Source organism: Monodelphis domestica, chromosome 8, assembly GCF_027887165.1.
Source record: "Monodelphis domestica isolate mMonDom1 chromosome 8, mMonDom1.pri, whole genome shotgun sequence".
NCBI lineage: Eukaryota > Metazoa > Chordata > Mammalia > Didelphimorphia > Didelphidae > Monodelphis > Monodelphis domestica.
Genome location: NC_077234.1, coordinates 81,876,442 through 81,903,194, shown reverse-complemented (window position 1 = coordinate 81,903,194; position 26,753 = coordinate 81,876,442). Strand labels below are relative to the sequence as shown.

At 38.6% G+C, this 26,753-nt stretch overlaps 1 protein-coding gene across 31 annotated transcripts in view; it reads left to right on the top strand.

Annotated features, from left to right (window-relative positions):
- Nucleotides 1–26,753, top strand: part of UNC80 (unc-80 homolog, NALCN channel complex subunit) — a 230,409-nt gene that overhangs the window by 121,793 nt on the left and 81,863 nt on the right. For 20 of the 31 annotated variants that reach the window (XM_056808118.1, XM_056808124.1, XM_056808112.1 and 17 more), the window contains exons 26-30: nucleotides 6,446–6,611; nucleotides 12,732–12,832; nucleotides 13,614–13,814; nucleotides 16,386–16,493; nucleotides 20,849–20,987. In XM_056808118.1, coding sequence (XP_056664096.1) covers nucleotides 6,446–6,611; nucleotides 12,732–12,832; nucleotides 13,614–13,814; nucleotides 16,386–16,493; nucleotides 20,849–20,987 — 715 coding nt within the window. Of the gene's footprint in view, nucleotides 1–6,445; nucleotides 6,612–11,544; nucleotides 11,749–12,731; nucleotides 12,833–13,613; nucleotides 13,815–16,385; nucleotides 16,494–20,848; nucleotides 20,988–26,753 lie in introns of all 31 variants that reach the window. The other 11 variants (XM_056808110.1, XM_056808104.1, XM_056808108.1 and 8 more) reach the window with 1 other exon arrangement.

The following is a 26,753-nucleotide window of genomic DNA, read 5'->3' as shown; positions in this document are numbered from 1 at the left end:
GAAGATAGTGTAGAAGTAAACTGGTTCACCAAGGGGTCAAAATGGAAAAAGGAGGAGAATATTACTAGAGCAAAAGTAATGACCTAGAAATTGGTCTGGAGTCACAATAAGGATGGAAAAGCAGGGTTAAGAGTCTCACAGCAGTAGAAAAGGTGAAATGATAACAGATTGGGATCAAATAAGTGAATTTTAGAATTCCTGAACCTATAAGTGGAACACTTGTGAATATTAACAAGATCAATGGTATAACCATCTTTATATGTAGCTATGATATGGCAGAAGAACAGGAAATGAACAATATGAGTAACTAGGAGGTTGAACATATGTTTATATATTTAATATATAGTTATAGTTATATAAACTTAACATATTATAACATATATACTTCCTCAGATGTGTAGATAGATAGATAGATAGATAGATAGATAGATAGATAGATACTTCTTCAAATACCCCAACCTCCCAGTTACATTAGGGCAAATCAGGAAAAGCTTCTTTTGGAAGATAGAATTTTGCCTGGGACTTGAAGGAAGTCATAAAGGCCAGATCAGAGATGAGGAGAAAGACCATTCCACTCATAGGGAGAATGTTTGGGAAATCAGTTGGTACCAGCCACTAGAATCTTGATTAGTTGGTAAATATAGATTGAATGAATTCCAAGGAAGTAAATGTCACTGAGTGATGGAAATAGAGGGAAGACTTAAAGTGCCATCAGGGAGCAAGAAGGATTCCAGCTTTCACGCTAGGACCATTGAGTCAGGAGGTTTAAGTGAAAGTAAAGCCACTATTAGAAAGGGTGGCCAGGGAAGCTGTGTTAGCAGGAGGGAGCCAGTGGTTTCCAGATTGAGTGATTTCAAAAAGATGGAAGAAGCAGGAGAGGGAAAGGTTTCAGATGAAAGCAAGTGTTTACCTTGCAGCAGGTATTCCAAAGAGCATTATGAAAAGTGCATTATGAGTAGTGAAGACTGAAATTCTTGAGAGGCAGTATTTCTTAACTTTAAAAACAACTTGTTAATTGTTAATTGACTGGTCAAGGAATCCTACCCTAGTCAAATGATTCTTTGAAAATTCAAATACTTCCAACCACTCTCTTGGCCCAGGCATCTATATACACTTCTTAGGAGCTCATAATTCAGCTTCTCCCTTGAACATCCCAAGACATGTCTCATTGGTAAATAGCTAATTAGGAGGTGGTCCATCATAATCCCAACTCATCCCCAAACCATGAAAGTCACATAAGCTTAAAGGGAATCCTTGTCTCACTATTCTGTTAACTAAATTTTGTTCAAAGGTTCAAAGGTGGGTTCAAAGGAATCCTTGGGATTCCTAAGGACAAAGAAAATGACCCAGACCCTAAATGAAGGAATACCCTGAAGTTCTCTCTGACCCATGGCCCTTTTATAGAAATTAATATAGGATATGAAAAATAAATCCTTCCAATAGCTTCAGAGTGGTGGAAGTAGATGAGTAGGCAGTGGACAGAGAAAAATTTTAATAATTTACAGCTGGATAGGGATTCATTCTTACTGGGATGGGAAAGGAAAAGTGATGTGGGAGTTTGTGAGAATTATGATGGTATTGGTACTTTGTTAATCATTATGGAGTGAGTGTGGGTTAAGTGATCGGCATCCCCAATGAACAACGTGTAGCTGGAAAGCTATTAAGGGGCAGGGGAGAAGAAGAGGTAGTATTCACAAGGAGCAGCAGGCTCAAGTAGAACATTGAGGGAGATTATGTGATACAATGGTGTATCTCTCCTTACCCTCCAGACAACTGGTGGGGGTATGAAATTGTGGCTAGAAATCTAATTCAATCTTGCCTATAATTTTTGACTATTCTTCCTTTTATTGAAAAATTAGGATTCTCTTTGTCATTTCTAATTCTTAATATTAGAACATGCAAGAGACCATTGCAAGCATCACTCTGTCCCAGCATAACATTTTTTTCAGTACCTTAGAATGCAATTATTCTGCACCTTATGAAGTGAACATATCAGAAGCAGAGTGCTCCTATTCTCTTGGGTTTCAACTCCTCTTGAACATTTTTTGTTCCTTTCTTTCCCATTCATACAGCCTTCTTACTGTGAGAAAACATACCAAATAGGAAAGGAGGCATTGTTCTATCATGATCATTTCATCTCTCTCAAGAAGACATTTTATCTCTTTTTCCTTCTCATAGCTTTTCTTTATTGTACTTACATTTTTCAACAACCTCACTCTGAGCTTTCATGCCCAATACCATTCCTGAAGGACTGTTTCACATTTTTATTCCTTCTGTTACCTCCATCTCCTTACTTTGAGTCAACCACAAGTGATGAAAATACCAACTATCATTTCTAAGCTCTTCAGTTTCTTGCCCCAAACTATTTTTTATAGATTCCTGCTGAGAGTATAATTTATCTTCATATGAATCAACATCTGTGGGCTGGATGGCATAAAACCTTCAAGGTGAGCTTTAATAGTGAACCTGAAGGGAGTTTGGATGCAATCCAGAGACAATAAAACCAAAAGGAGTCAAGGAAACATTCAAAAAGTCAGGGTCAGTTTGCCAGATGGTAAAAAACAATGTGACATCCTGAGAGAAGCCAACACAGCAAACAGGAAATTAAATCAGGCACAGAGAACATTGATTCCGATAACTTTTTGAGATAGAAACCAACAAAGAGAGAATCTATTTTTTTATGATGTGCCAGGCCCTGTGCTGAGTGCCAGAGATACAAATACATTATATTATAATACTGTAGGAAAAATAGAAAGGGGATCTAGAAAGAGGATCTAAGAGGGGAAGGTAAGTGTCCATGTGGGGGCAAGGCAGCCAGTGGGAAGGTAGAATAGAACAGAGAGGGACCCGAACAGGGAATGAAGGGAGCAGCATGGCTGGGGTGCCTCAAGAAATGGTGATCCATCCAGGTCAAGGGCTCTCCCATTAAAATAGAGTGTCCTCCAGAAAGAATCTCCCTGCAGGGCCAAGGCAGCAGCAGGCACACTGAAGCCTTTGGGAGAGTGAATTAAGCTGGGAATGAAGTGATCATCACTTCACTTTAAACAGAGTCACATTGAGAAACTGTAGCCAAAAAGCCATCCAATTTTACAAAGATTTAGTAAACTCTCTCAATATGAAAATCAATTTAAGACTTTGCATATGCATAATCTCTTCAAGAAAATTATATTCTATTAGTGGAGTGAACATAGATACACAAAATCCTACAAAATATTTATTGCAAATAAGGTCAGTTAGATTAAGTCATTGGCATCCCCAGTGCAGCAACCCAGAGACAGGCTGACCAATGAGGAGGCTCACTAATAGTCTAGGTGGTTGATAGGTGATGACTGTTAAAACAAAAGGGGTGGCTGTGTGAGTAGAAAGAAGGGAGAGATGGGAGAAAAGCCATTAGGTAGAAACTGAGAAGACTTGGTGGCTCATCAGATAGGTGGGACAAAGGAGGAAAATCAGGAAGAGCAAGAGTATAAACCTTGGTGACTTGGAGACAGAAAGAGGCAAGTTTGGAAGAGGGGTGGGTTTAGAGTAAAAGTTAATAAGCTCCATTTTGAACATGGAATGAATAAAAAAAAAATAATGTAAATCTTTCACTGAACATTCATGAGTTTAAACGGAATGGCTCCATTTGACATTAATGAATGCTCCAAAGCTAAATCCTAAATTTGTCATGAAAAGAAAATTAGCATTCTTAACCTGATTAAACCAACATGAAGGGTTATAAATGCTTGAAACTGCTTTCTAAGAGATGGCACTAAATTGAGAATGAACAATTGAGAGCTAAGCATAAATATTGCCCAAACAGAAATGCTCTAAAGATTTAATAAAAGAATGGCAGCAGGAGTGTTTGCAAACCTCTAGTGTATTTGATTAATGTAATAAAATTTGCACAGCTCTGGAAACCTACATTTGGCAGCATAATATGGGGAATAACACCATGTCTCAAGAGGTATAGGAGTAGGTCTTTTAAGAAATTCAACAGGAAGCAGTGAAAAGTATGGGTTGTAGAGGCTGCCAGGGATGAAAAAAAGGAAGGAAGGAAGGAAGGAAGGAAGGAAGGAAGGAAGGAAGGAAGGAAGGAAGGAAGGAAGGAAGGAAGGAAGGAAGGAAGGAAGGAAGGAAGGAAGGAAGGAAGGAAGGAAGGAAGGAAGGAAGGAAGGAAGGAAGGAAGGAAGGAAGGAAGGAAGGAAGGAAGGAAGGAAGGAAGGAAGGAAGGAAGGAAGGAAGGGAGGGAGGGAGGGAGGGAGGGAGGGAGGGAGGGAGGGAGGGAGAGAGGGAGGGAGGGAGGGAGGGAGGGAGGGAGGGAGGGAGGGAGGGGAGGGAGGGAGGGAGGAAGGAAACAAGCAAGGAAGCAAGGAAGCAAGCAAGGAAGGAAGGAAGCAAGGAAGCAAGCAAGGAAGCAAGCAAGGAAGGAAGCAAGGAAGGAAGGAAGGAATCCCTATTTTACCAAAGAGGAAATTAAGGCAAAGTGACTTGCTTAGGATCATATAGCTAGTAAGTATTTGGGGCCAGATTGAAAGTGAGATCTTCCTAATTCCAAGACTGGCACTCTATTCACTATTCCACCTAACCACATGGGAGACTTGAGGAATAAATGAATGATCAAGTAAATAAATGAATGGTGGCAGTATGTTAGATGCTTAAAAGTGAAGGGAGATATAAAAATAGGCACATATCAAAGTATTTTCTCACAACCTTGGGAAATATATAGTACAGATATTATTATGCCCATTTTAAAAGATGAGATTACTGAAGGACAAGAATAGGAAGTGATTTCCCTGTGGTCACAGAAATAGAGGATGCTTTAGAATATACATGCTCATAAATCCTGAGTCCAATTATCTTTCCATTATACTTCAATTAGATATCAAGAAACTTAAATTTATGTCTTTTTATCTCTGAAGAGAGCCCTCTTTCTTCTAGATTTTTTAAAATAAATTAATTCATATTCAGTTGTCATCATCAAATAGCAATTTTGGGTGCCTCATAATGCTCAGGGTAACAGCAATCATTCTGACACTCAAGCTAAATCTCCTTTAAAATGGAAATGTCAGGCACAAGTAACCTTCTATAGAATCATTTAACTTAAAGAATATAATAAATATATTCCTTTATTAGCCTTGCTTAGGAGCCCATCCTCTGTATTTTGCTTGGAGTTTCCTTCCATGCTGTATTTTTCTGGTCCTTAAGTAACATTGCCCAATGAGTGAAGACTGGTTCTCCCAGGCTCCAAATCATACTGGAAGGAATTTTGCACCTGGAGTGAGAGGACCTGTGTTCAAATCCCAACTCTGCCATTTACTATACTACATGACCTTGAACAAATAACTTTCAGTATCTGGGCCTCTGTGGCATCACCTTTAAAGTGAGATTAGACTATAATCCGTATGGTCTCACCAACACTAAAATTAAATTCAGAACCAAGCCTGTGCCTATAGTGTAGCCAATATGATTGGCACAGTGCTAGAACTGTGATGGAGGGCTATTAGATAGTTGCCAGATTATTGGAAGATGGTAGGGAGCTACAGATTCAAGAACAGTTATTTAAAGCCTAAATCTAACATTTACATCCATCAGAAGAGATCCAGTCATTAAAATATAACTAAGGCATACACAGTAACAGCAATAATGTATCATGATCAATTGTGAATGACAACAATTATCAGCAAAATTGATAGCAATGCAATGATCCAGGACAATCCCAAGAGACCTATGAGAAAGAACGCTATCCATAGCCAGAGAAAGAATGATGGGAGCAGAAATGCAGAAGGAAAACATTTGATTTTTCACTTGTTTATATGGGTATTGGATGTGAGGGTTTTGGTTTTTAAAAGATTATTACAAATATGAATAATATGGAAATAAGTCCTGAGATAATACATGTGTAACCCAGTAGAATTACTTGTCCGCTCTGAGAAGAGGGAGGAAAAGAAAGTGAATCATGTAACCATGGAAAAATACTTAAATAAAAATTAAAAAGAACAATTATCAGCAATACGAGGATCTAAAATAACCCCAAGACTCATGGTGAAAAAAGCTATCTACCACCAGAGAAAGAACTGAGGGAGTCTGAATGCAAATGGAAACATACCATTTTCTACTTCATTTCTCTTATGAGTTTTTTCTTACATAAGAAGCATACATATCTTCTTTCACCACAATGACAAACATGGAAATATGTGTTGCATGACAGCACATGTATATCCTACATCATGTTACTGCCATCTCAGGGAGGGAAGAGGAGAGGAAGGGAGAGAAAGGGCACAAATTGCAAAATGTCAGAAAACAATTATTAAAAATTGAATCTATTTGCAATCTTGAAAAGAAAAATATAATAAAATTTTTAATAGATATAACTCATGGAATTCTGAATGCTAGTCAGTTTGCTCCTTCCAGTCCAGTTCTCATCTTGGAATAAACCTTTAAACTGTCCGCCTTGGTGTTTCAGGACCTAGAGAGCTGCCGACTCCGGCTAGATCCCGAGTTAGACCGGCACAGGTATGAGAGGAAGATTAGCTTTGCTGGAATCCTGGACGACAATGAAGACTCAAAGGATTCCCTCCACAGCAGCAGTCACACCCTCAAATCTGACACTGGTGTTGAGGAGAAGAAAGGTATGTAAAAACAGAGAGGCTTTCTTGCTTCAATATTTCTTGCAGTGCATTCAGTTTGCAAGAAATGTGTGCCAGAAAGAAGCCATTAATATTCCCAGGAAGCTCCCATGTCTTTGGCTGCTAGGGCTGGGCTCATACAGTGACAGAGACCAAGGCAGCTTGCTAAGTCATGGGAACACTGAGATCAGGACTTGATTCCCAGTGATGGAAACAAAAATGAAGGAAACCAAGGCAAGGCTTTCATTTATTCCTAATCTCAGTGGCCCTTTCAAGGTTTCCTTCAAAAATGAAAACAAGAGAACATTGCCTTATTTCAAAACAATAATTTCAGTTTCTGTTGTAAGTGTTGGTGTCATCTTTGTCATACTGTTTATAAGGGATAATCATGTTATTTAGAAAAAAGATGGAATTTCTGCATACATCATAAATTAATATGATTAGAAGTTGGTGGCATTCGATAAAACTTACATAGCAGTTGTATGACATTGTATGGACTTTACAAAGAACCTAAAGGCTTATAAATCATTGAAAAATGAAAATTAAGGTGAGAAGGAAGAGATAGAAGAGAAAAAATAAAGCTTGTTAATTAAAAAAGGAAAATTGAATTAAAAATTAAAATTGATTTTAGAGCTGCCCATCTGTATTTGGTAAATATAACAGAATGCCTTCCATCTTTTTTTTCTTAAGCACATCTCATACTAATTTCTCCATACACTGTCATAATACAAGTGTTGCAATACAAAATGCAGTCAGAATTATTTGGCATATTCTCTTAAAAACTATATAGTGATTCAATTCATTAAACTAGATAAAATAGTTGGGAGGAAGGGAAGGGGAAGATATTCCTAGGCAATGTGAAGCTTAGGTTCAGGAAGACCTAACTTTGAATCTTGCCTCAGATTCTTACTTAGTAATGAGACCACTGATCTCATTTAACTTTTTTTTAACCCTTACCTTAGTTTAGAATCAATACTGTGTATTAGTTCCAAGGCAGAGAGGGCTAGGCAGTGAGAGTTAAATGACTTAGCTAGGAAGTGCCTGAGACCAGATTTGAACCCAGGACCCTCCCATCTCTTGGCCTAGCTTTCAATCCACTGCACCATCTAACTGCATCCTTGTTTAACTTTTTTCAACCTTAACTTTGTCATTTTTAAAATGAGAGAAATGTATTCAATGGTCTTTAAGGATTCTTCCCTCTATAAATCTATGATCCTAAGACCCTATAAGTTTTGTACACATCTATATAAAGGCTAAGCCATTTTAAAATAATTTTATTATGATAGTGTAGCTTAGAGATTATTTTAATTTTATGATTATCATTAAGAACACCAAAACATTCTATATTTTTGCCAAAATAAATCTGCATAATACCTACCCAATAATGATTAATACCTATTTTCTGCTCTTCTATAAATTCGGTACCTCTGTAGGGGAAGATTATTCAAGAAATAATTTTTTTCCCTCTGATGACATTTTCTTGTCAGTCTTCTAACACCCTGGCAACTTTTTTCTTTTCTTTTTTTAAATTTTAAATTTTTAAATTTTTTCCATGATTGATGTTTTCTCCCTCCCCTCATCCCTCCCCACTCTCGGAGTTGACAAGCAATTCCACTGGGTTATACATATATATATTATATATATATATATATATATATATATATATATATAATCATCACTCAAACCCATTTCAATATTATTCATTTTCATTAAAGAGCAAGTCTTTAAAATCCAAACCCTAAATCATGTACCCATATAATTAAGTGATAAATTACTTGTTTTTCTTCTGTGTTTCTACTCCCACAATTCTTTCTCTAGGTGTGGATAACATTCTTTCTCATAAATCCCTCAGAATTGTCCTGGATCATTGCTATTAGTAGCCATTTCAATTGCCTTTAATCATCCCACAATGAAGAAATGACTAATCTAAGAGTGAAATATGCATATATATGATTAATATGAAAATCAAACTATACATAGATACATGTGTGTATATACCAGTATACATATATGTATGTATGTATATAAAGGAGGAAGTATTCCATGAAGATTCTCTTTATCAAGAAGACTAGCTGAAGGCTACCTTATTTTGTAGGCTCACATTATCAGCTGCTAAAACCAAATTGAAGGTTAAGACCAGAACTCCCTAATGGTTTAAATGATTCCATACCAGCTGTTTTCTCAAAAACTAAGCACGGATAGGATTAATAGCTGAATAAACTGCTTCTGATGACCATTTTGGCTCTACCAAAGATAGTTGTAATGGGAGATCCTCTTTAGGGGCAAGAACTGCCTAAAATCTGTGACTGCCAAACCAGACCACAGCACAGAGCTCATCATGTCATTCCATGTAATTATGCAATACTAGAACAATACCAATGATTGTAATTAGTTAATTGAATCATCAAAAATTAATTACCAGGGTAGTCAATTATAATGAAATTTTGATCATAGAGAGCATGTCTGGGTCACTTCCAAGTTGGTGGTGCCAAATTAGGTTTGCTTTTGGCAAACTATCTTTTAATTATATTTTTAAAAAGAAATGAACTCAATGAGCTCATCAAATGATCCCAGTGTGGGAAACTAGGAGCCTGCCAATTCTTCCTTGGTACCTCTAGTAGAGCAAATTGCTTCAGAATTACCCACCTTGGTTTTGTTCCCCAAGAGATATCATCAGCTATAGTTTTGTCTGAGAATAAATGACAGGAAGCCTAGATGGGGATGATGATGTAGTCATGTGGTCACTGAAAGTCCTTTTTGGTAAGCATTAGCTCTGGGAGTTCTCAATCACCCTGGGGAACCTGTCAATCAGCTTCAATATAAGTTCATTAGACAGAATGCACAAGAGCATATATAAAGGTGGAAAGAACACTCAAATCAGAGGATTTGTCTACCCATTCCTGAAATCCTCATTACCTAGAAAATCTACTTAAGAATCCACTTCATTGGACCAATGTAGTCAAAGCAGAAACTGAAGTATGAATTGATTCATTTGAGACCATCAACCAATTGGACAAGTTTTTCTTCTTCACATTCCTGCTGATTATTTGCTATCACAGAAGTAAAGGCTAAAATTTGTTGTTGGAGGGTCATCAAATCTTTTATATGTGTAATTCAGAGGGAGAAAGGAGCATACGTGCATGCACTTCCCTGCTTTCCCAATAGTAAATTACTGATTCAATAGTTTGAAATCCTTATTTGGGGATGCCCGAAAATGTCCCTTTTTATCTTATGGGGGGATATCAACCAATCTCAGAACAAAGTATATTTTAATTACCTTTACATAATCACAGTGCAGTTTTGGTTGAGTGGTTCTGTGAAATCAAACAAATGGTGGGGTGTTGCCATCCCAAGAATAAGAATTCATATGAATCTACTTGTTTCCTTTCAAATCCACTGTAGTGAAATTGCTTTGAGAGACAAAGGCACATATTAGCAGTGATGCAAATTATAATTTTATTCTGTTTCTACTTGCTGCAGGTAGGAAGAAACAAAGATGTAGTAATTAAGCCTAAACAACACTGTGGAAAACATACACTGGAGAGTTTTGTGCTATAATTAAAATGTAGCCTGATGTTATATAGTCTTCATTGGCTGTGTCCAACTGTGCTTTGGAAATTATAATCTTCTCCAGATCTATCCAGATGTGCTAAAGGAGTCCCCTAAGGAATTTCCCAACCATATAATTTTTAGATAATTTTAGTCTGAGTTGAAAGAATGAATCAGAGAAGGAAGAATCTACATTGGTCCACAGTAATTCTTCTGGGTAGGTCTATATGCCTATAAAGACATATATAGCTGATATTTTAGTATCCATTCATTACATTAGCTTATACAATTGCCTATATGTTAGGTAACTGTGGGAAAATGTCACTTTTCGGACAAATTCTTTGTTAGATTTGGGTTCAACAGAAAATTTCACCTAATTTGTAGTTATTTATCCACCTCAGTAAATAGTTTGAGTATCCTGTTCTCCTTGTTCCTTGAGAACTCGTCACCTAAATATGGTCCCTGGTTCATTCATGTCTCCTTATGCTGAAAAATCTTCTTCTAACCCTTCCGAATAAGAATGAATGACAACAGCCATAAAGTCTTCAGAAGCATGACCTATATCTATATGTATAGACTCCCATACCTATAGACATGTAGATACGTAAAGAGAAGGCTTGAAGGGAAAAGGTCAAGTTTTCACGTCTAAAATTGTTTTTTTTTTCCTCTACTGATCAATTTCTCTTACTCACAGAACACTAAAAGATGAATAATGCATGTTCTTCTCAGTACATGTAGACTGTCAGGGTGACTCAGGGTGTTGCAACATTTGGACTCACAAGGAGGATCATGGGAAATCAGTAGGGGCATTGAAAATGGAACCATTTCATATTCATGCTCACCAAAAACACCAGCCCGAAAACAGATCCCTTAGCAGCCTTGCTGAAGACCTACTGCTGGCACGGAGAGAGAGGAACCACTTGGGGTATTAATTACTTAAGGTATTCCAAAATGAATGGGTTTACGCGGCTGCTCAAAGAACCGTGTAAGTCCCATTACAAAAATTGCATTTAAAGATTGTCATCATCCATTCTCTTGACTGGAACAATAATGAAATGTGAATATATTCAATATCCTAGATCATGCTTGTGAACCTGAGGCAAGGAAGGGAGCAGGTTGGTCCCAGACTTGATCATCCGTGTTTGCTAAACGCCTTTTTTTTCTCTGATCATCAATGTAGACCCTGCTCTAAATCTGATTCCCGGAGCTCGACCATAGCAATGGCTTTGGAGGAAGCCAGCCGCTTGGCCGAGAAAACAGTTTCTTTGCATACAGGGCAACAGTGAGGGGGCAGGGTAGGGCAGGGATGAGATGGGGAGGGCAGGGATGGCCACCAGGAATGGAGAGGACTAAGCGGGGGAAGACCTATTTTATTCTTTTAATGCAGTTCCCAGCAGGAAGATCAGGCTAGGAGGCTCCCGCCTGCTCCACATTAAAGGAACCCGCAGTTTCCGGGTGAAGAAGGGGGGTTCCTTATCCAGTATTCGCCGAGCCGGCAGCTTAAAGAGTACCAAGCTATCACGGCAGGACTCAGAGTCTGAGAATGAGGAGCTGCAGCTGTCCCAGAGCAGGGACACTGTCACTGATATAGGTAACATAGAGGAGATGGGTGGACAGGGAAATGGGAGGAGAAAAGACAGCGTCCTCTGGTAGCTCTTGGCCGAAGAGATGGCCGCCAACACCCAAGTAAATACGTAGCAGTGATTCAATAAGGGAAGATTAGGCAAAAGGTATTCATTAGTCAGAGGTGTTGACTGCACCCCAGCAAGACAAATCCATTAGCTGAAGAGAAAAGCAGCCCCACTGTTAGCTCATGATTGGACCTCTTCATCAGTTGTTTGGTTCCCCATCCATTGGATGATCGAGTCTAGAGACAACCCCCTAGCATTGTCTGGACCCTCGTGGAAACTTGCTTGGCAAGGCTAGAAGGATTTGGGAAGAGTCCATTTTTAGGAGAATTTCTCCCTCTTGGGTTCCCATGGACAAGATTGGTCTGGTGAGTTTAGGTGCAGGGTTCATCTCCCTCCTCAGCTCTGTGTACTCAGGGGTCTTCCCCCCCAACACTGATGCCCCCGTGGGGCAATAGCACTAGTCAGAGCTATAGCAGTAAGATGGCGGCAGTGGCAAGAACAGGAGCAGCTCCAGACTGTGAGGTCACCGTGTGAGGGTTGGTGTTCTTGTTCCACTTCAGCTGCCAATTCTGGTCCATGATGTGGTCACGGTGAACTCAACAACACAGGAGTTTTACTTATTTTTATCTCTTTTCCCCCTTTCTCCATATGTGAGCCATGGCCTGCCCTTCTGGTAACCATGAACTTGACCTGTCCTTGTCACTGCCAGTCCAGTGGGTGGCCAAGGGGGAGAGATCCCCCTTCGGTCTCTAAAAACAATGATTTTCTGTTCGGTTTGTTACCCAGCTGGGCAAAGGTGGCCTGCCTGCAAATGTTTTCCTTTGGATTCACAAGCATGGACAATGGTACTGCACAGTCACACACACTCACTCACACACACACACACATACGCTCACCCCAAAAGGAGAAAAATAAAACATTTTCTGGTACTTTTCTTTTGAAGAAGGGAGCCCCTGGAGTGCCAGTGAGCCAAGCATCGAGCCTGAGGGGCTGAGCAATACTGGCACGGAAGAAAACTACCACAGGAATATGTCATGGCTCCATGTAAGTAAAATCAATAAGCATTTATTAGACCCCCTACAGTAGGCAAGGCATTATGTTGTAAGTAGTGGTTTATTTTTTTTAATTAACTTTTTGGCCTTCCCTTTTAGCAAAGGGAAAGAAATGTCACTAAGATAAACATTTTTATACCACCATAGACTAGAAACTGGCAAATATCTGTTATATCTATTTCAGCTAAAAACCAGAGAATAGCGGAAGCTGATATTATACTGACATATTCTGTGCTAAGCCTGCCAGTGACTCCAAGATCATCTGCAGGCCAGGATCATGAGATATCTACGCCTAGTGGGAGTACAGATGGGCTGTCATGACCAGTTCATATACTTTAACCGAAGCACAGTCAAGGACCAGATTTTTCCAGTCTCTAGGGATCCTTTGCTGTCTCCCCCGCCCCAGGATGGTCATTTTCCTACTCTTTCACATAGTTTCTTCTACAATTATAAGGCATTAAATATTGCTTCATTGTTTAAGATCTCTATTTATCAATACTTAGAAACTAACATGCATACACATGTAATAAATAATAAAAACAATACACATCTATTATAGATGGATTATTGACCGGATTGAGTTATAAACAGTCATTTGCCAGTCTTTGTTTGCTTCACAGGACTTCTTAGATAAGAGGTTAATGCTGGTAGATAAAAGCAAACTGGTCCAGAAAGGAAGCATGCTCGTTAACATTCTTCTAACCACCTGCAGTTTCCCTTTCCAAATCTTCCCTGGCTGTTGGGAAACATCTGTAGGACTTTTTGTGTTTCAGGTTATGATCTTATTGTGCAATCAGCAAAGTTTCATCTGCACACACATCGACTATTGCCACCCTCACTGCTACCTTCACCACAGTCGCTCCTGTGCCCGCTTGGTGCGGGCCATCAAATTGCTTTATGGGGATACTGTGGATTCCCTTCGGGAAGACAATGCAGTCCATAATGTGGGCTTTCGGGGCAAGAAGCAAAAAGAGGTAAGAACATCAATTAATGTGGCATATGTTATGATTTACATTTCTTTGATAATTCATGAGGCGGAGTATTCTTCCAGATGATTGTTATTAACACAATAAAACTTTGAGACACTACCTCAAAAATTGAGGGAAAATTAAATTAACCAAATTCACTACTGAGAGAAACAGGTATACTCCTTCATTGTTAGTAGACGTAAATTTTTAAGATACTTTTTTGGAGAGCTATCTGCACATGCCCAGGAAAAGTTATAAAAATCATATTCTTAGACTTAGTACCAATCTGTTGCTGGGAATATACCCTGGAAAGAAAAATAAATAACCCAAGAGAAGCTATTTGTTCAAAGATTTTTTTAAGCAATATTATTTGCCATTGCAAAAACTGGAAACAATGAGTGTCCAATAACAGAAGAATGATTAAATAAAATGTGAGCCATTCCAGAAAGGAAGACACAGCCAACCTGGGAACTTTCCTTAAGAATGAAGACAAGTCGTCTAACTTCTTGAAGGTTCGTTTTGTATATCTGTAAAAATGCAGATTTTATTTAAGAAGAGAAGAGGACACTGGTATGCTATTCTGTCCTTTGACACACATTCAATGTATAAACATGAGCAGGTTATTTAACTTTGCAACGCCCTCTGAGTCAACTCTGAAAGACAGCCCAGGCTTAAAGGCAGGTGCTAAGCTGTGTTGATAAAGGGACTTGCCTCAGTGGAACCCAATGGAAGCTCAGGTCTTAGCCAAAAAATAAATACTTGTCCTATGTACCTCATCTTATTATGAGGAAAACACTGTGCAAAGCATAAAATGCTCCATGGAGTATCCCAAAAGCTTTAAGTGGTCCGAGGTGCAATAAGACTTGTGGGACATGAAGTATAAATGCAAGTTGTTTTTGCTGTTGTCATTCTTACCATTATTCAGAAGTGAGGCTAATTTCCCCCAGCACTCCTCTTTGTGAGATTTGAAAGCAGCCTCCAAATTAACTTATATAAGCACACGCTGCTTTATGCTCTGAAATGCTTTTGCGTTCCCAGAAAAAAGCAGTACATGACTCTCCTTTGCACAAATTATAGATGTTCCAAAGTCTGCACCTGCCTGCTTTTTGTCTTTGGAGAGCACGGCATGAGCTCTGACTCACTTGTTTCAAAAGCACATTCTTTGGGAAAGATGGAGCCATCCTATTCACAGAAATTCCGTGTGGTAAGCCTTTGGGGTCAAACTCTTGAAAGACTCTTCTGGAACCCATGGGTAGACTCAGTGTTCACTCTTCTCTCAATAACTCTACCTGTAACCCCATTCAAGAATGAGGCAGAAACACGATTCTTCTCCCTTGGCGTGGGTTGAAGAAGCAGCTCTCTTCAACCCACGCCCGAGGGGGAAAGAATGAACTGAAAGGACCAGCATGTACTGGCTTGGAGAAGGGAGAGTTCTGTATCTCCTCCCACATGATACAGCCCCTGAAATATAGCTGAAGGTCAAGAGAGCTTGGATCAGAGTGAATGAGTTATCTGTCCCCATTCAGGTACGGCACCTCCCACAGCTTCTCTGGTTTCAGAAGGGCCCACCAACAATTTTTGTATTAGTTAAAAAGTTTAAACTGGTGACTTTTCTATTGCTGGAATAAAAGGATAACAACGGTGACAATATAAGAAGCTTTTAAGCCCTTATCCCAGCACTTTCACATTTGGTCCACACAAGTAACCTGGTGAAGTGGTGTTATCATTATCCCCGTTTTACCAAAAACTCACCCAAAGTAGTTCGTGTGACTCACTCTGGGTCGCCTAAATAGTTTGAATCCTACCTCTGACTAGCTGCCTAGCCCTAATCAAGTCATTCAGCCTCATTTTCTTCAGCTGTAAAATGGGGAAAATAGTAACACCTAAATCACAAGGATGTTATAATGGCCAAATGGGAATATATGTGGAGCACTTGTGCTAACCATGAACAGCTGTATAATATTAGCTTATCATCAAATGTCTAAGGCAGGACCAAATCCAACTTGACCTAGGCTGAGAGGTTGCTCAGCAAGACAGGGAGAGGAAATGTTTTCTATATTCTAGGACTAGATGTTCTAGGGCCAGATTAGAACAGGGAGGGGAAATGTTTTCTGTGTTCTAGGACCAGATTAGAACAGAGAGGGCAAATGTTTTCTGTGTTCTAGAACCAGATTGGAACAGGGAGAGGAAATGTTTTCTGTGTTCTAGGACCAGATTGTAACAGGGAGAGGAAATGTTTTCTGTGTTCTAGGACCAGATTGTAACAGGGAGAGGAAATGTTTTCTGTGTTCTAGGACCAGATTGTAACAGGGAGAGGAAATGTTTTCTGTTTTCTCACGACCAGATTAGAACTCCCCCCCCCCCCCCCCCCCCCCCGCCCAAGATCATTAGTAGAGTGAATCTTAAATGGCCTTTTGGTTAATGAAGATGTCTACCCTTAGTTTCCAGAAACTTTTGGGCTAGAAGGAGATCTGATGGAGAAATCTCTACTGGAGAGTGGTTTTCCATTGCTTATAGATGTGTGCACACCTGAAATCCTTCTTTCTTTTTATAACGTATATGTCATGTTCTTTTCAGTGCTCAGATAAGTCATGCCTGAGGACACCCTCTCTGAAGAAGAGAGTTACGGAGACTAACCTAGAAGGCAAAAAGGACTCTGGGATGTTAAAATACATCAGACATCAGGTATGGGTCATTACATCACATTTATTAGTAACATATTTACAGTTATTCCTAAAATAAAATATATAAACATAGACAATAAGCATTAAATGCTTTGTATGAAGCACTCTATGAAGCATTGAGCATATGAAAAGAGGTAAAAGTCTCTGAACTCCTTGAGTTCACAATCTAATAGGGGCACAAAAAACAAATATGTACAAATAAGCTATGCATATTATAAGTAAGAAATCTTTAAAAGTGGGAAGGCATTAAAATTAAGAGGAGTTTGGGGAAGGCTTACTGTAGAAGATGGGATTTTAGTCAAGATTTAAGGGATAACAGTAGGCAGAGATGAGCAGGGGAGAACATCCAGAAAAAAATGCCAAGAGATAAAGTGTCTTGTTTACAGAACAGCAAGAAGATTGATATCACAGGATTAAAGAGTATGTTATGGTGATTCAGGTGTAAAAAGAGGGAAAAAATGGGTGATGAGAAGATAGGTTACGAAGGGCTTTGAATGCCAAAGAGAATTTCATATATAACCCCAGGAGTGATGGGGAACCACTTGAGTTTATTGACCAAAGAGAGAGGGTGATATAATCTCTGGCTCATTTTCTCAGAGCAGAAGAAAGCAGGTGGCTGAATGGAGGATGGATTGGAGTGATAAGAGACTTCTGGCAGGTTGACCAACCAACATGTGATAGTCCATGAGTGGGGTGATGAGGTCCTGTATCACAGCAGAGAAGGGAGTGTATTTAAGAGATGTTGCAAAGGGAAAATAGTGAGAGATAGTGAGGAAGCAAGGATGGAACTTAAGTTTTGATCTTAGGAGGACTGGTGGTATCCCTAACAGTAATAAGAAAGTTTGGAGAGGAAACTTTTCAGGGGATAAGATAATTGGTTCAGTTTGGGATATGTTGCTTTTAAGGTGTCTCTTAGATATCCGATCTGAGATGCTTTAAAGTTAAGTGGAAATTAAGACTGGAGGTTAGGGAAGGATAAATAGATTTGAGAATCATGAGAATGGAGATGATAATTAAATCCATGGTTGCTGATGAGATCATCAGGTTGAAGTAGTATAGAAGGAGAAGAGAAAGCACCCAGGAAAGAGCCCAATAGGATATCTATGGGTAAAGTCTCTGACCTAGATGACATTCTAGCAAGGGAGACTGAGGAATGATCTAATGGACAGGAGGAGAACAAGGAAAGGGCCATGTCCTGAAAACATAGAAGAGAATATCAAAGAGAAGAGGATAATTAATACAATCAAAGACTTCAGAGAAGCCAAGAATAGTAATAATTGATAAAAGACCACTGGATCTAGCAATAAGAGATCACGAGTGACTTTGGAGAAAGCAAATTTGGTGGAATGATAGTCAGAACTTTGATTGCAAATAGTTAGGAAGAGAAAAGAGACAAGAGGAAGACACCCAGTATGGGTGGCCTTTTCAAGTAGTTTAGCCACAAAGGGCAGAAGAGAAATAGGACAATGTTTAGGGGGGATGAAGGATCAAGGGAGGATTTTTGGAGGTGGAGAGACATGAGTTTATTTTAAAGGCAATAGGGAATGTGCCCGTAGACAGGAAGATATATGTGAGAAAGTGAGACAAATAATAGAAATAGGAGGTCAATTATGAAGGAAGATGAATTAGCCTTGATAAGGATTAAAAAAAAAAAAACCTTTTCATGTGAGACAGGGCTAAAAAAGGAGTAACAAAAAGCACTTGAGTGATATGAGATGAGGAAAAAGGAGAAGAGAAGGCTCATAGCTATAATGACCTCAAATTTTCTGTCAAATGTGAGGCAGGACTCTCAACTGGAAAGTGTGGATGACAGAGAGAGACAAAATATTGCATCTCTCTCTCGTCCACAGAAGATGTGGGGAGGGAGCCATGGGAAGCCAGAAAAGAGATGAAAAGGGTTAGACCAGCCTCTGTGGAGAGTAGTATAGTGAATGAATGGTGGAGGTGTACGAGAATTGCCTAGCAACAATGAGGGCTCAGTTGAAATTGTGTAACATAAATTTAGAGTGGATTCAGTGAGAACAGTTGCATGATTTTCTCCATCTTCATTCAGCAGCACATATGTAGGAGCAAAGACAGAAGATAGTGGGAGTGAACTAAAGCTAAAATTTAGTAAGGCACCATCATATCACAATATGAGGGGGCCAAGAACTCAAATGGGAAAGGACAGTGTAGAGTCATATTGGTTCATTAAGAGGTCAAGCTGGGAAAGAGAAAAGAGCAAACATACCTACAAATGGTCATCCCTGTTGAAGTGAAAAAGATTGCAGCCCCACTCATACCCTGCCGTGCTCAGAATAAATTCTTCCTTAGTTTATGGCCAGGGATCTATGCCAGTGAGGCTACAAGAGGAGTTCTCCACTACGGTTCTTAGAATGGAAATACTCCCTCTTTTAATGCCTATCAGAAAGCGAATTCTGCCCTTCTATCTACATAGAGAACTAAAGGGAAAAGAGTTTTCTGAATCCTAGGTTCTAACTTAGATCACTTCTTTCCACAGAAAAAATGTTTCTACTTGTCATCAAGTTCCCAGGCTAGTTCACAAAACCTGGAGAAAAAAGTAGCAGAAATGGTTACTGGTGTTAAATAGGACTACCTTGTTACCTAATTATAATTTGTAACATTATTTCAATTGGAAATATAATTTGGAATCCCTAACAGAAGTACACATCAGATTTTGGAAGAGCCCATTTATAAGTTGGGGGCAGCCTATGTTTTTAGAAAAGAAATGAATCCATAGAACAGAATTTAAGAGTTGGAAAGAACCCCGGGGGCTACTAAAACAACCCATGTATAAATGATTGTCCAGCCTCTACTTATCTTACTCAAGGCAGGGAGGAGGCTGAGGGGAATGCAGTATACCTTAAGGCAGCTATTCAGCTTTTTGGACAATTCAAATTATTAGGAATTTTGGGGGGCATCAAGCTTAAATTAGCCTCTTTGTAACTGATACCCATGCCCATTGCTCCCAGTTCTGCCCTCTGGGGCCAGGAGAGCTATTCCAATTCCTTCTCCGTGTGACAGCATTTCAGATAGTTGAAGACAACTATTTTATGTGCCCACCCCGAATCTCCTTTGCTCCAGTCCAGATATATACTGTGGTTTCAACCGATTCTCTGGGTCCAGCTTTCACCATCCTAGCTGCTTTCCTCTATTCACTCCCCAGCTTGTCAATGCCTTTTTAAACCATTGTGCTCAGAATGGAGCACAGTATTTTGACAAGGGCAGAGTACAGTGGAGACTCTTCCTTCTTCTAGAGGTCATGCCCCTCTTAATGAAGCTCCAAAACTTCATTGGGTTCATGGTCATTGTTGTCATTGTTTTCTGCCATATCTCACTGCTTACTCAAACTAGTCCAGCTAAAATCCCCATATCTTTTCAGCCAATCACTTAAGAAGCATTTATTAAATGATGGCTTTTTGTCAGATATTGTACTAAGCACTGCGAACAGAAGAATAGTCCCTACCCCCAAAGAGCTTACATTCTAATTTTTTTAAAAAATACCCGAGGAAGAAGGGATATGTCAGTGTAGGGTAGACAAAGTCCTGTAGAAATAAATCAGTAGCATAGCAGAAAGACATCTGCCTATCCATTCCACCACCACCGCCATCTTATTTTTGTGAGATTGATTTTTTTAATCCAGATATACTTTTCATGTATCCCTACTGAATTTTATATTTTTGGATTCAACCCAATGTTCTGGCCTATCAAGTTCCTTTTGGATCCTGATGCTTTCATCCACTGTGTTAGCTCTCCCTCTCAACTTGGTGACGTATGGAAATCTATAAGCATATCACTTAATATTTTATCAAAGCCACCAATAAAAATTGGCATAGGGTCAAGCACAGTTAGTTCCTTGAGGTGTACTACATTGGTAACTCCCTGCCATGTTGACATTGTAATGGTAAGAACTATTCTCTGCCATCATTCCTAATACTCTGAGAGTGTAGTCGTAGAGTACAAAACTATGTCTATAACCCATTCAGTGCAGCCTGATCAAAATCAACACAGAATATGGACATGAAGAGGTGTTTTCCCCTTCTTGTGCATCATTCTACTAACCAAAAAACAATTTGCTGACTGATTCCAAATCTGCTCCTATAGATGCTAAAATGTAAACTTATTTTTAATGAGTCTACGTATCACTAGTCCTAAGATACTCCTTGGCTTGATAGTAAGTCCTAATATACCTCATCATCTAAATAGCTTCTCCTTTAGGTAATGTTTCATTCTCACTTTGAGAAAGAACTAGGAAAACAAATCTGACAGTCTGTCAAATTTGGGAAACTGTCAGTGTTATCCTCATTTGAAATGCTTTTGAAATGTGATGGGGTTTTTTTTCATTCTTTTCCCAAGGTAATGAGTCTGTCCCCAGCTCCTTTGTCTCTGCTAATCAAGGCAGCACCAATTCTGACAGAGGAGATGTACGGAGACATCCAACCCGCAGCCTGGGAGTTACTGCTCAGTATGGATGAGCACATGGCTGGAGCTGCAGGTAACACAAGACAAGAACCACCCACGGAGTCCTCTATTGCTTTGCTACAGCTCATATTTTAAAATGAGAGCTTTATGAATTCAGATTTATCTCCTCAATCAGATAAAATGTCATATTGCTCTAGATATAGTGGTGAACTGAGAGATGGGTCCCAAGTTCTAGGAACCAAAGGATTTTAGAGCTGTAAAGACCAACTCTCTCAGTGTGTAGAAGAGAAAGATGAAGTTCAAAAGTTAACATTAACCCCAAATCAGATAAATAGTAGATAGCAGTCTGGAGATTGACATCCAAGCCTTTGAAAGCCAGGATGGGGATCATCCAATGACTTTCACTTCTGTTGAAGAATTGAAGAATCCTGTATGTATAAAATATGACTTTATCTTATAACTACACTTTCAAAGTATTTTCCATAAAAAAACCACAATTCTAAGTGATTTTTCTTCTCCCACATATACTGTGCATCATTACCATCATCAGTGGATACTTATTGGTTTCCTACTGTGGGCAAGTCACTGTACAAGGCATTTGAGGTATAGAAATCACAGAAGTTACTGACAAAAATGTTAAAGCCGCCCATAGATTAAAAAATAATAATAGTAGATGATGGTGATGATAATGATGATGGGAATAAGCATTTATGTAGTTTCTACTATCCTCATAACAATCTTACAAGGTAGGTTCTATTATTATCCTCATTTATCCAGTTGAGCATCCCTCAGTTGTCCCAATTAAAGAAACTGATGCATAAAGAAGTCAAGTGGCTAACATAGCTGTTAAATGTCTGAGATTTGAATTTAGATCTTCCTAACTCCAGGACAATGCTCTACCCAGTGCACAACCTAGTTGCCCCTTCTTTAAAAGCCTAGAATACTACATTGGAAACCTCTTTTCATGTTGCCATTGAACCATTAATAACTATTTTTTAATTTGGCCATCGCTTGCTGACACTCTCTATGTATACAAATAAAACAGCAATGTAAGATATCATATACTAGGTGACAGGTGATGGGCAAAAGAAACAAAACAGAAGTAAAGAAGTATTTACTTAAAGTTGGGGGAAATGCAAACAGAAAGGATGGGACTTGGCATGAGTCTTTTGCCCAATTCTAATTTTTAAAGAATGATTTTCTTCCATAACTTTTTCAACCTCCTTTTTCATTTGGTCAATTCTACTCTTCATGGAACTCTTTCCTTCCTTGGATTTTTTTTTACCTCTTTTTCCAGTTGGTCTTGACCTGAGTCTTCAGGGATGAATAGGACTTATATAATCAAAGACAGGGAGAAAAGTCTAAGCCATAGAACATTGTAAGCAAATAGATAAAAGCAGGAGTGTGAATGAGATGTTTGCAGAACAATGAAAAAACAATGGATTATTAGGGGAGTAGTAGAAGATGAGGAGTCTCAAAAAGTTTTAATCCAAAATGACTGAAAGAATAATGGTACTATTGATATAAAGGGGAGAGTCCAAGGGGAAAATTATTTTGAGGAAAAGATGATGACCTTCATCTGAGACATGCTGACTTTAAAGTGATGACTGGGCAAATCTGGTTAGAGACATGCAAAAAGTACTTGAAGATGTAGAGAGAAAGTCCTGAAGAGAGGATAAGAGGAGAAAGTATATGGAGAAATCACCTTTCTGGGGTGATACTTGAAGCCATGAGGATGGATGAAATCTTTCCTAAAAAGGGAGATGAGTCTAGAACAAGAACAGAACATTGAGCATTCAAGAATGCCCATGTAAACAAAGATTCTTGCTATGGGACACCAGGAGGAGCAAAGGGACTTGGGGAAGAAAGAGTGAAAAGGCAACTACTCCCCTTGAAGAGAGATGGAATAAGAGTATAGTTTCAAAGCAGCCAAGGTAGGGGGGCTTTCAAGGAGAAGATCATTAAGAGTGTTATATAAGTTAAAGAAGGCAAGAAGAACAAGAAGTGGGAGGATAGGGTGGATTTGGTATTAAGAAATCATGATTTCTCTTTCATAAGAAATAATATTTTCCTTTTGTCTTATGTAGAAAAATAAATTTTTATTGATATAGTTTGTCTTATTCCTTTCTCTACCTCTTCTAGGGCATAATGCCTTATAACAAAGAAGAAAAAAAAGAAAAAACTAGCCAATACACCAAAAAAAGTTCATTATTGTATATAGTATTCAACATCCTTAGTTCCACACCTCTGCAAGAAAGGGAGGGAGGAACTTTTCCATAGCTCTTACTTAGGAGTAAGCTTGGTTAGTATAGTTCCATGCCATTAAGTTTCATTTTTTGTTATTTATTTCCATTTCATTACTGAAGTTATTGTGTATGTTGTTTTCCTGGTTCTGCTTGCTTTTCCTTGCGACAACATTTTATATAATCTTCCAATGCTTTTCTGTATTCATCAAATTCATCTTTTTTCTGGCAATGCAGTAATATTCCTTTACATTTATGCACCATAACTTAAATATGAGGAAATTGAGACTGAGAGAGATTACATGACTTACCCAGGGTCCCAGAGCTAATAAGTATCTAAAGCAGGATTTGAACTCAGATTTTCCTAACTCTAGGACCAATGCTTCAGCCAGAGGTAACGATAAAAGGAGGTAGCACATTCCAGGTATTTGAGATAGTCAATACATAGAGAGAAAATGGATTATATAATGATCACATAGAGAGAAAATGGATTATATAATGAACAAAGTGAAGACTATTTTGCCTAGATCTTAGGGTGAAAGATGGGGAATACTTTCCAGTGAGGCTGGAAATGTAGGTTGGGGCCAGGATGTCAAGATTTGTAAAAACTAAGCAGAGAAGCTTGCATTTTTGTCCTAGAAACAAGAGGAAAGCACTGGCGTTGATCAATAGGATAGTCACAAGGTTAGATCAATATTTAAAGAAAATTACTTTGGAAGCAGTATGGAGGATGAACTGGAAATAGTAAAATCATTTGGGAGGCTGTTTGTTGTAATAATCTAGGTAAGAGATGATAAAGAACTGAAATAAAGTAGTAGATATATCAGGAGAGGAGGACATATCCAAGAGATGTTACAGATGTAGAAACATCAGATTTTGGCAGGATAATGCTAAGGTTTTGAACCTCAGATACTGGAAGGATGATGATGTCTTTCACAGAAATAGCTAAGTTTGGAAGAAGGGAAGGACCAGCATTGCCTTTGTTTCCAGTTCTTTGCTCTTGCTACTACTGCTATTACTACCAAAAAAAAAAAAGTGCCATTCTAAATATTTTGGTGTGTGCATAGGACCTTGGAAAGAGCATTTTCAGTGAAGCAGTTAGGACAGATGTTCTATTACAAAAGGATTGATAAATCAAGAGGTCATGGGTAAGTGGTAGCAGAGAAGGGAGGTTATTTCAAGAAGCTGAGAGGTGCTGAGATCTTTGGCCTCCACTCAGTGGTCTGCCGCTTAAATCTTTTAACTGTTGGTTCTGTAGGGACAAAATGAATACAGGGCTAATTTTTAGTTTTAATTTGCACTATTACTATTTTCTCAATCATTCTCTTATTTCTAGGCAATCTTAGGCAATAATTTAAGCTTTGATGTGTAACATTTGCTGATTTCTGAGGAGCAAATAATTACAGCAAAATTTTAACAATCGGCTCTTTCAAACCAGTAAGATCTGTTTCCAATACACCCTGCCTCTATCCCAAGTAGAATGGAAATCTAATAATCAAGTGCCTAGAAATAAGAAAATTTAAGAGCTAGGAGAGACCAGATTCAGAGGATTTTAAGTAGAACATCTAATTTAATCACATAATTTTTCAAGTAAACAAGGAAACAATCTCAGGAAGGACATGTGAAATGCTCAAGGCAATCCAATAAACCAACAACAGAAACCAAGAGTAAAACCTAGATTAGCTCCCAGTTTATTTCCCTTTTTATTACACTATGATAAGTCATTCTCCTAGAGTTTTGGGGAACTATGCCATGGGAACCTGACATGTAAAAAAACTTAAGTCAAAAATTCTGGTAAAATGAGTATAGTCAGTATAAATCTTTCCTGAATCATCCCTCACCAGGTAAGAATCTTCTCCTTTCTCAATCTCTTATGTCTACCTGACCTCAGACCTGAGTTCAAATCCTGATTCGTATGGTTACTAGCTAGATATGTGACTCTGGGTAAATCATTTATTCTCTCTCTACCTAAGTTACCTCCTATGCAAAATGGAGATAATAATAGCATCTACTTCATAGAGCTGTTGTGAGGATCAAATGTGAGAAAACATTAAGCTTTACATAAATTGAATCTTTTTGTTGTGTACATAGCACTTTCTAACTTATATTTGTTTGAGTACATGTCATTCTTATACTTGGCTGTGTGCGTCTTGAGAGTAGTCAGTGTTGACACAGGAAGACAGAATCTCAGAGTTAGAAGGGACCTCAGTGACCTTTCAGTCCAAATCAGACTCTAACAGGAATCCTCACTATGACACTTCTGACAAGTAGTCATTTGGTTTTTCCATGAAGTCTCCCACTGAGAGAGAACCCCTTCTTCTCTAGATAGCCCATCCCTCTTTGGGGCAGCTCTGACTTGTAAAATGTTTCAGGGCTTCAAACCTAAAGTCTCCTCTTTTCAATTTATACTTATTTTTCCCTGTTCTGGGGCCAAATAGAATATATGTCATCTCTTTCCCACACAGCAGACTTTTCAATACTTGGATGCAGATAATATGACAACCTCCTGTCCTTCTGCTAAGCAGCTTCATTCCTATCAACCAATTCACATGTGGCGGACTTTTAGCTCTTCACCATTCTGGTTGCTTTTCTCTGGACATTCTCTAATTTATCCTTGACTTTTCTAGAATTTATTTTTCATAACTGAATATATTGCTCTAGAAGTGATCCAACCAGGGCAAAGTATAATGCAACTGAAGCTGTGCTTCTCTCAAACTTACACTAATTTGGGGGGCAGCTATATCATGCTATTCATTCATATTCTTCTTAGAGTCCACTAAAACCCATGCATCTTTACAATTAAACTATTATGCAGCTTTGCCTTGCTTGGAAGGGGAGGACCTTGAACCCAAGTGAAAGGCTTTACATTTATCCCTATTTATTTTATTTTATTTATCCTAAAACTCAAACTTGCCAAGGTCTTTTTGGATTCTGACTCTGTCATCCATTATATTAGCTATCTCTCCCAGCTTTGTATCTATAAATTAGATAAAGATGCCATAAATGCTTTTATCAAAATCACTTATTAAATTTTTTCAAATATTAAAAATAAAAGTATCTAGATAGAACAGGATGAACCACAGATCCCTGAGGTGCTCCACTGGAGACCTCACATGTTGACATCAAACCATGAATGACTACCACAAGTTCCAAGTTCATCTAATTGTACTATCTATTCCATATTTTTTATCTTTTTCACAGAAGTAGCATGACATAATTTATCAAACACCTAGTTAAAATTCAGGTAATTTAAATCACTAACATTCTACTGATTTGCCAGTTTAGCAATCCTTTAAAAACAAAAAGGAAATTTCATGAGACTGACATGACATATTTTTCATTAAACCATGCTGGATCTTTGTGATCTTCCTCTTCATTTTCACTAACCATTTCTTTAATTAATAATACATCTTGGAATTTTCCTGGGGCAGCTCAGTGGTAGAGTGGATAGTCCTGGAATAAGAGGATCTGAGTTCAAATTTGGCCTCAAATATTTACTAACTGTGTGTCTCTGGGCAAGTCACTTAACCCTCTTTTGCATCAGTTTCCTTTCCTGTAAAATGAGCTGAGGAAGAAGCAAACCACTCCAGTATCTT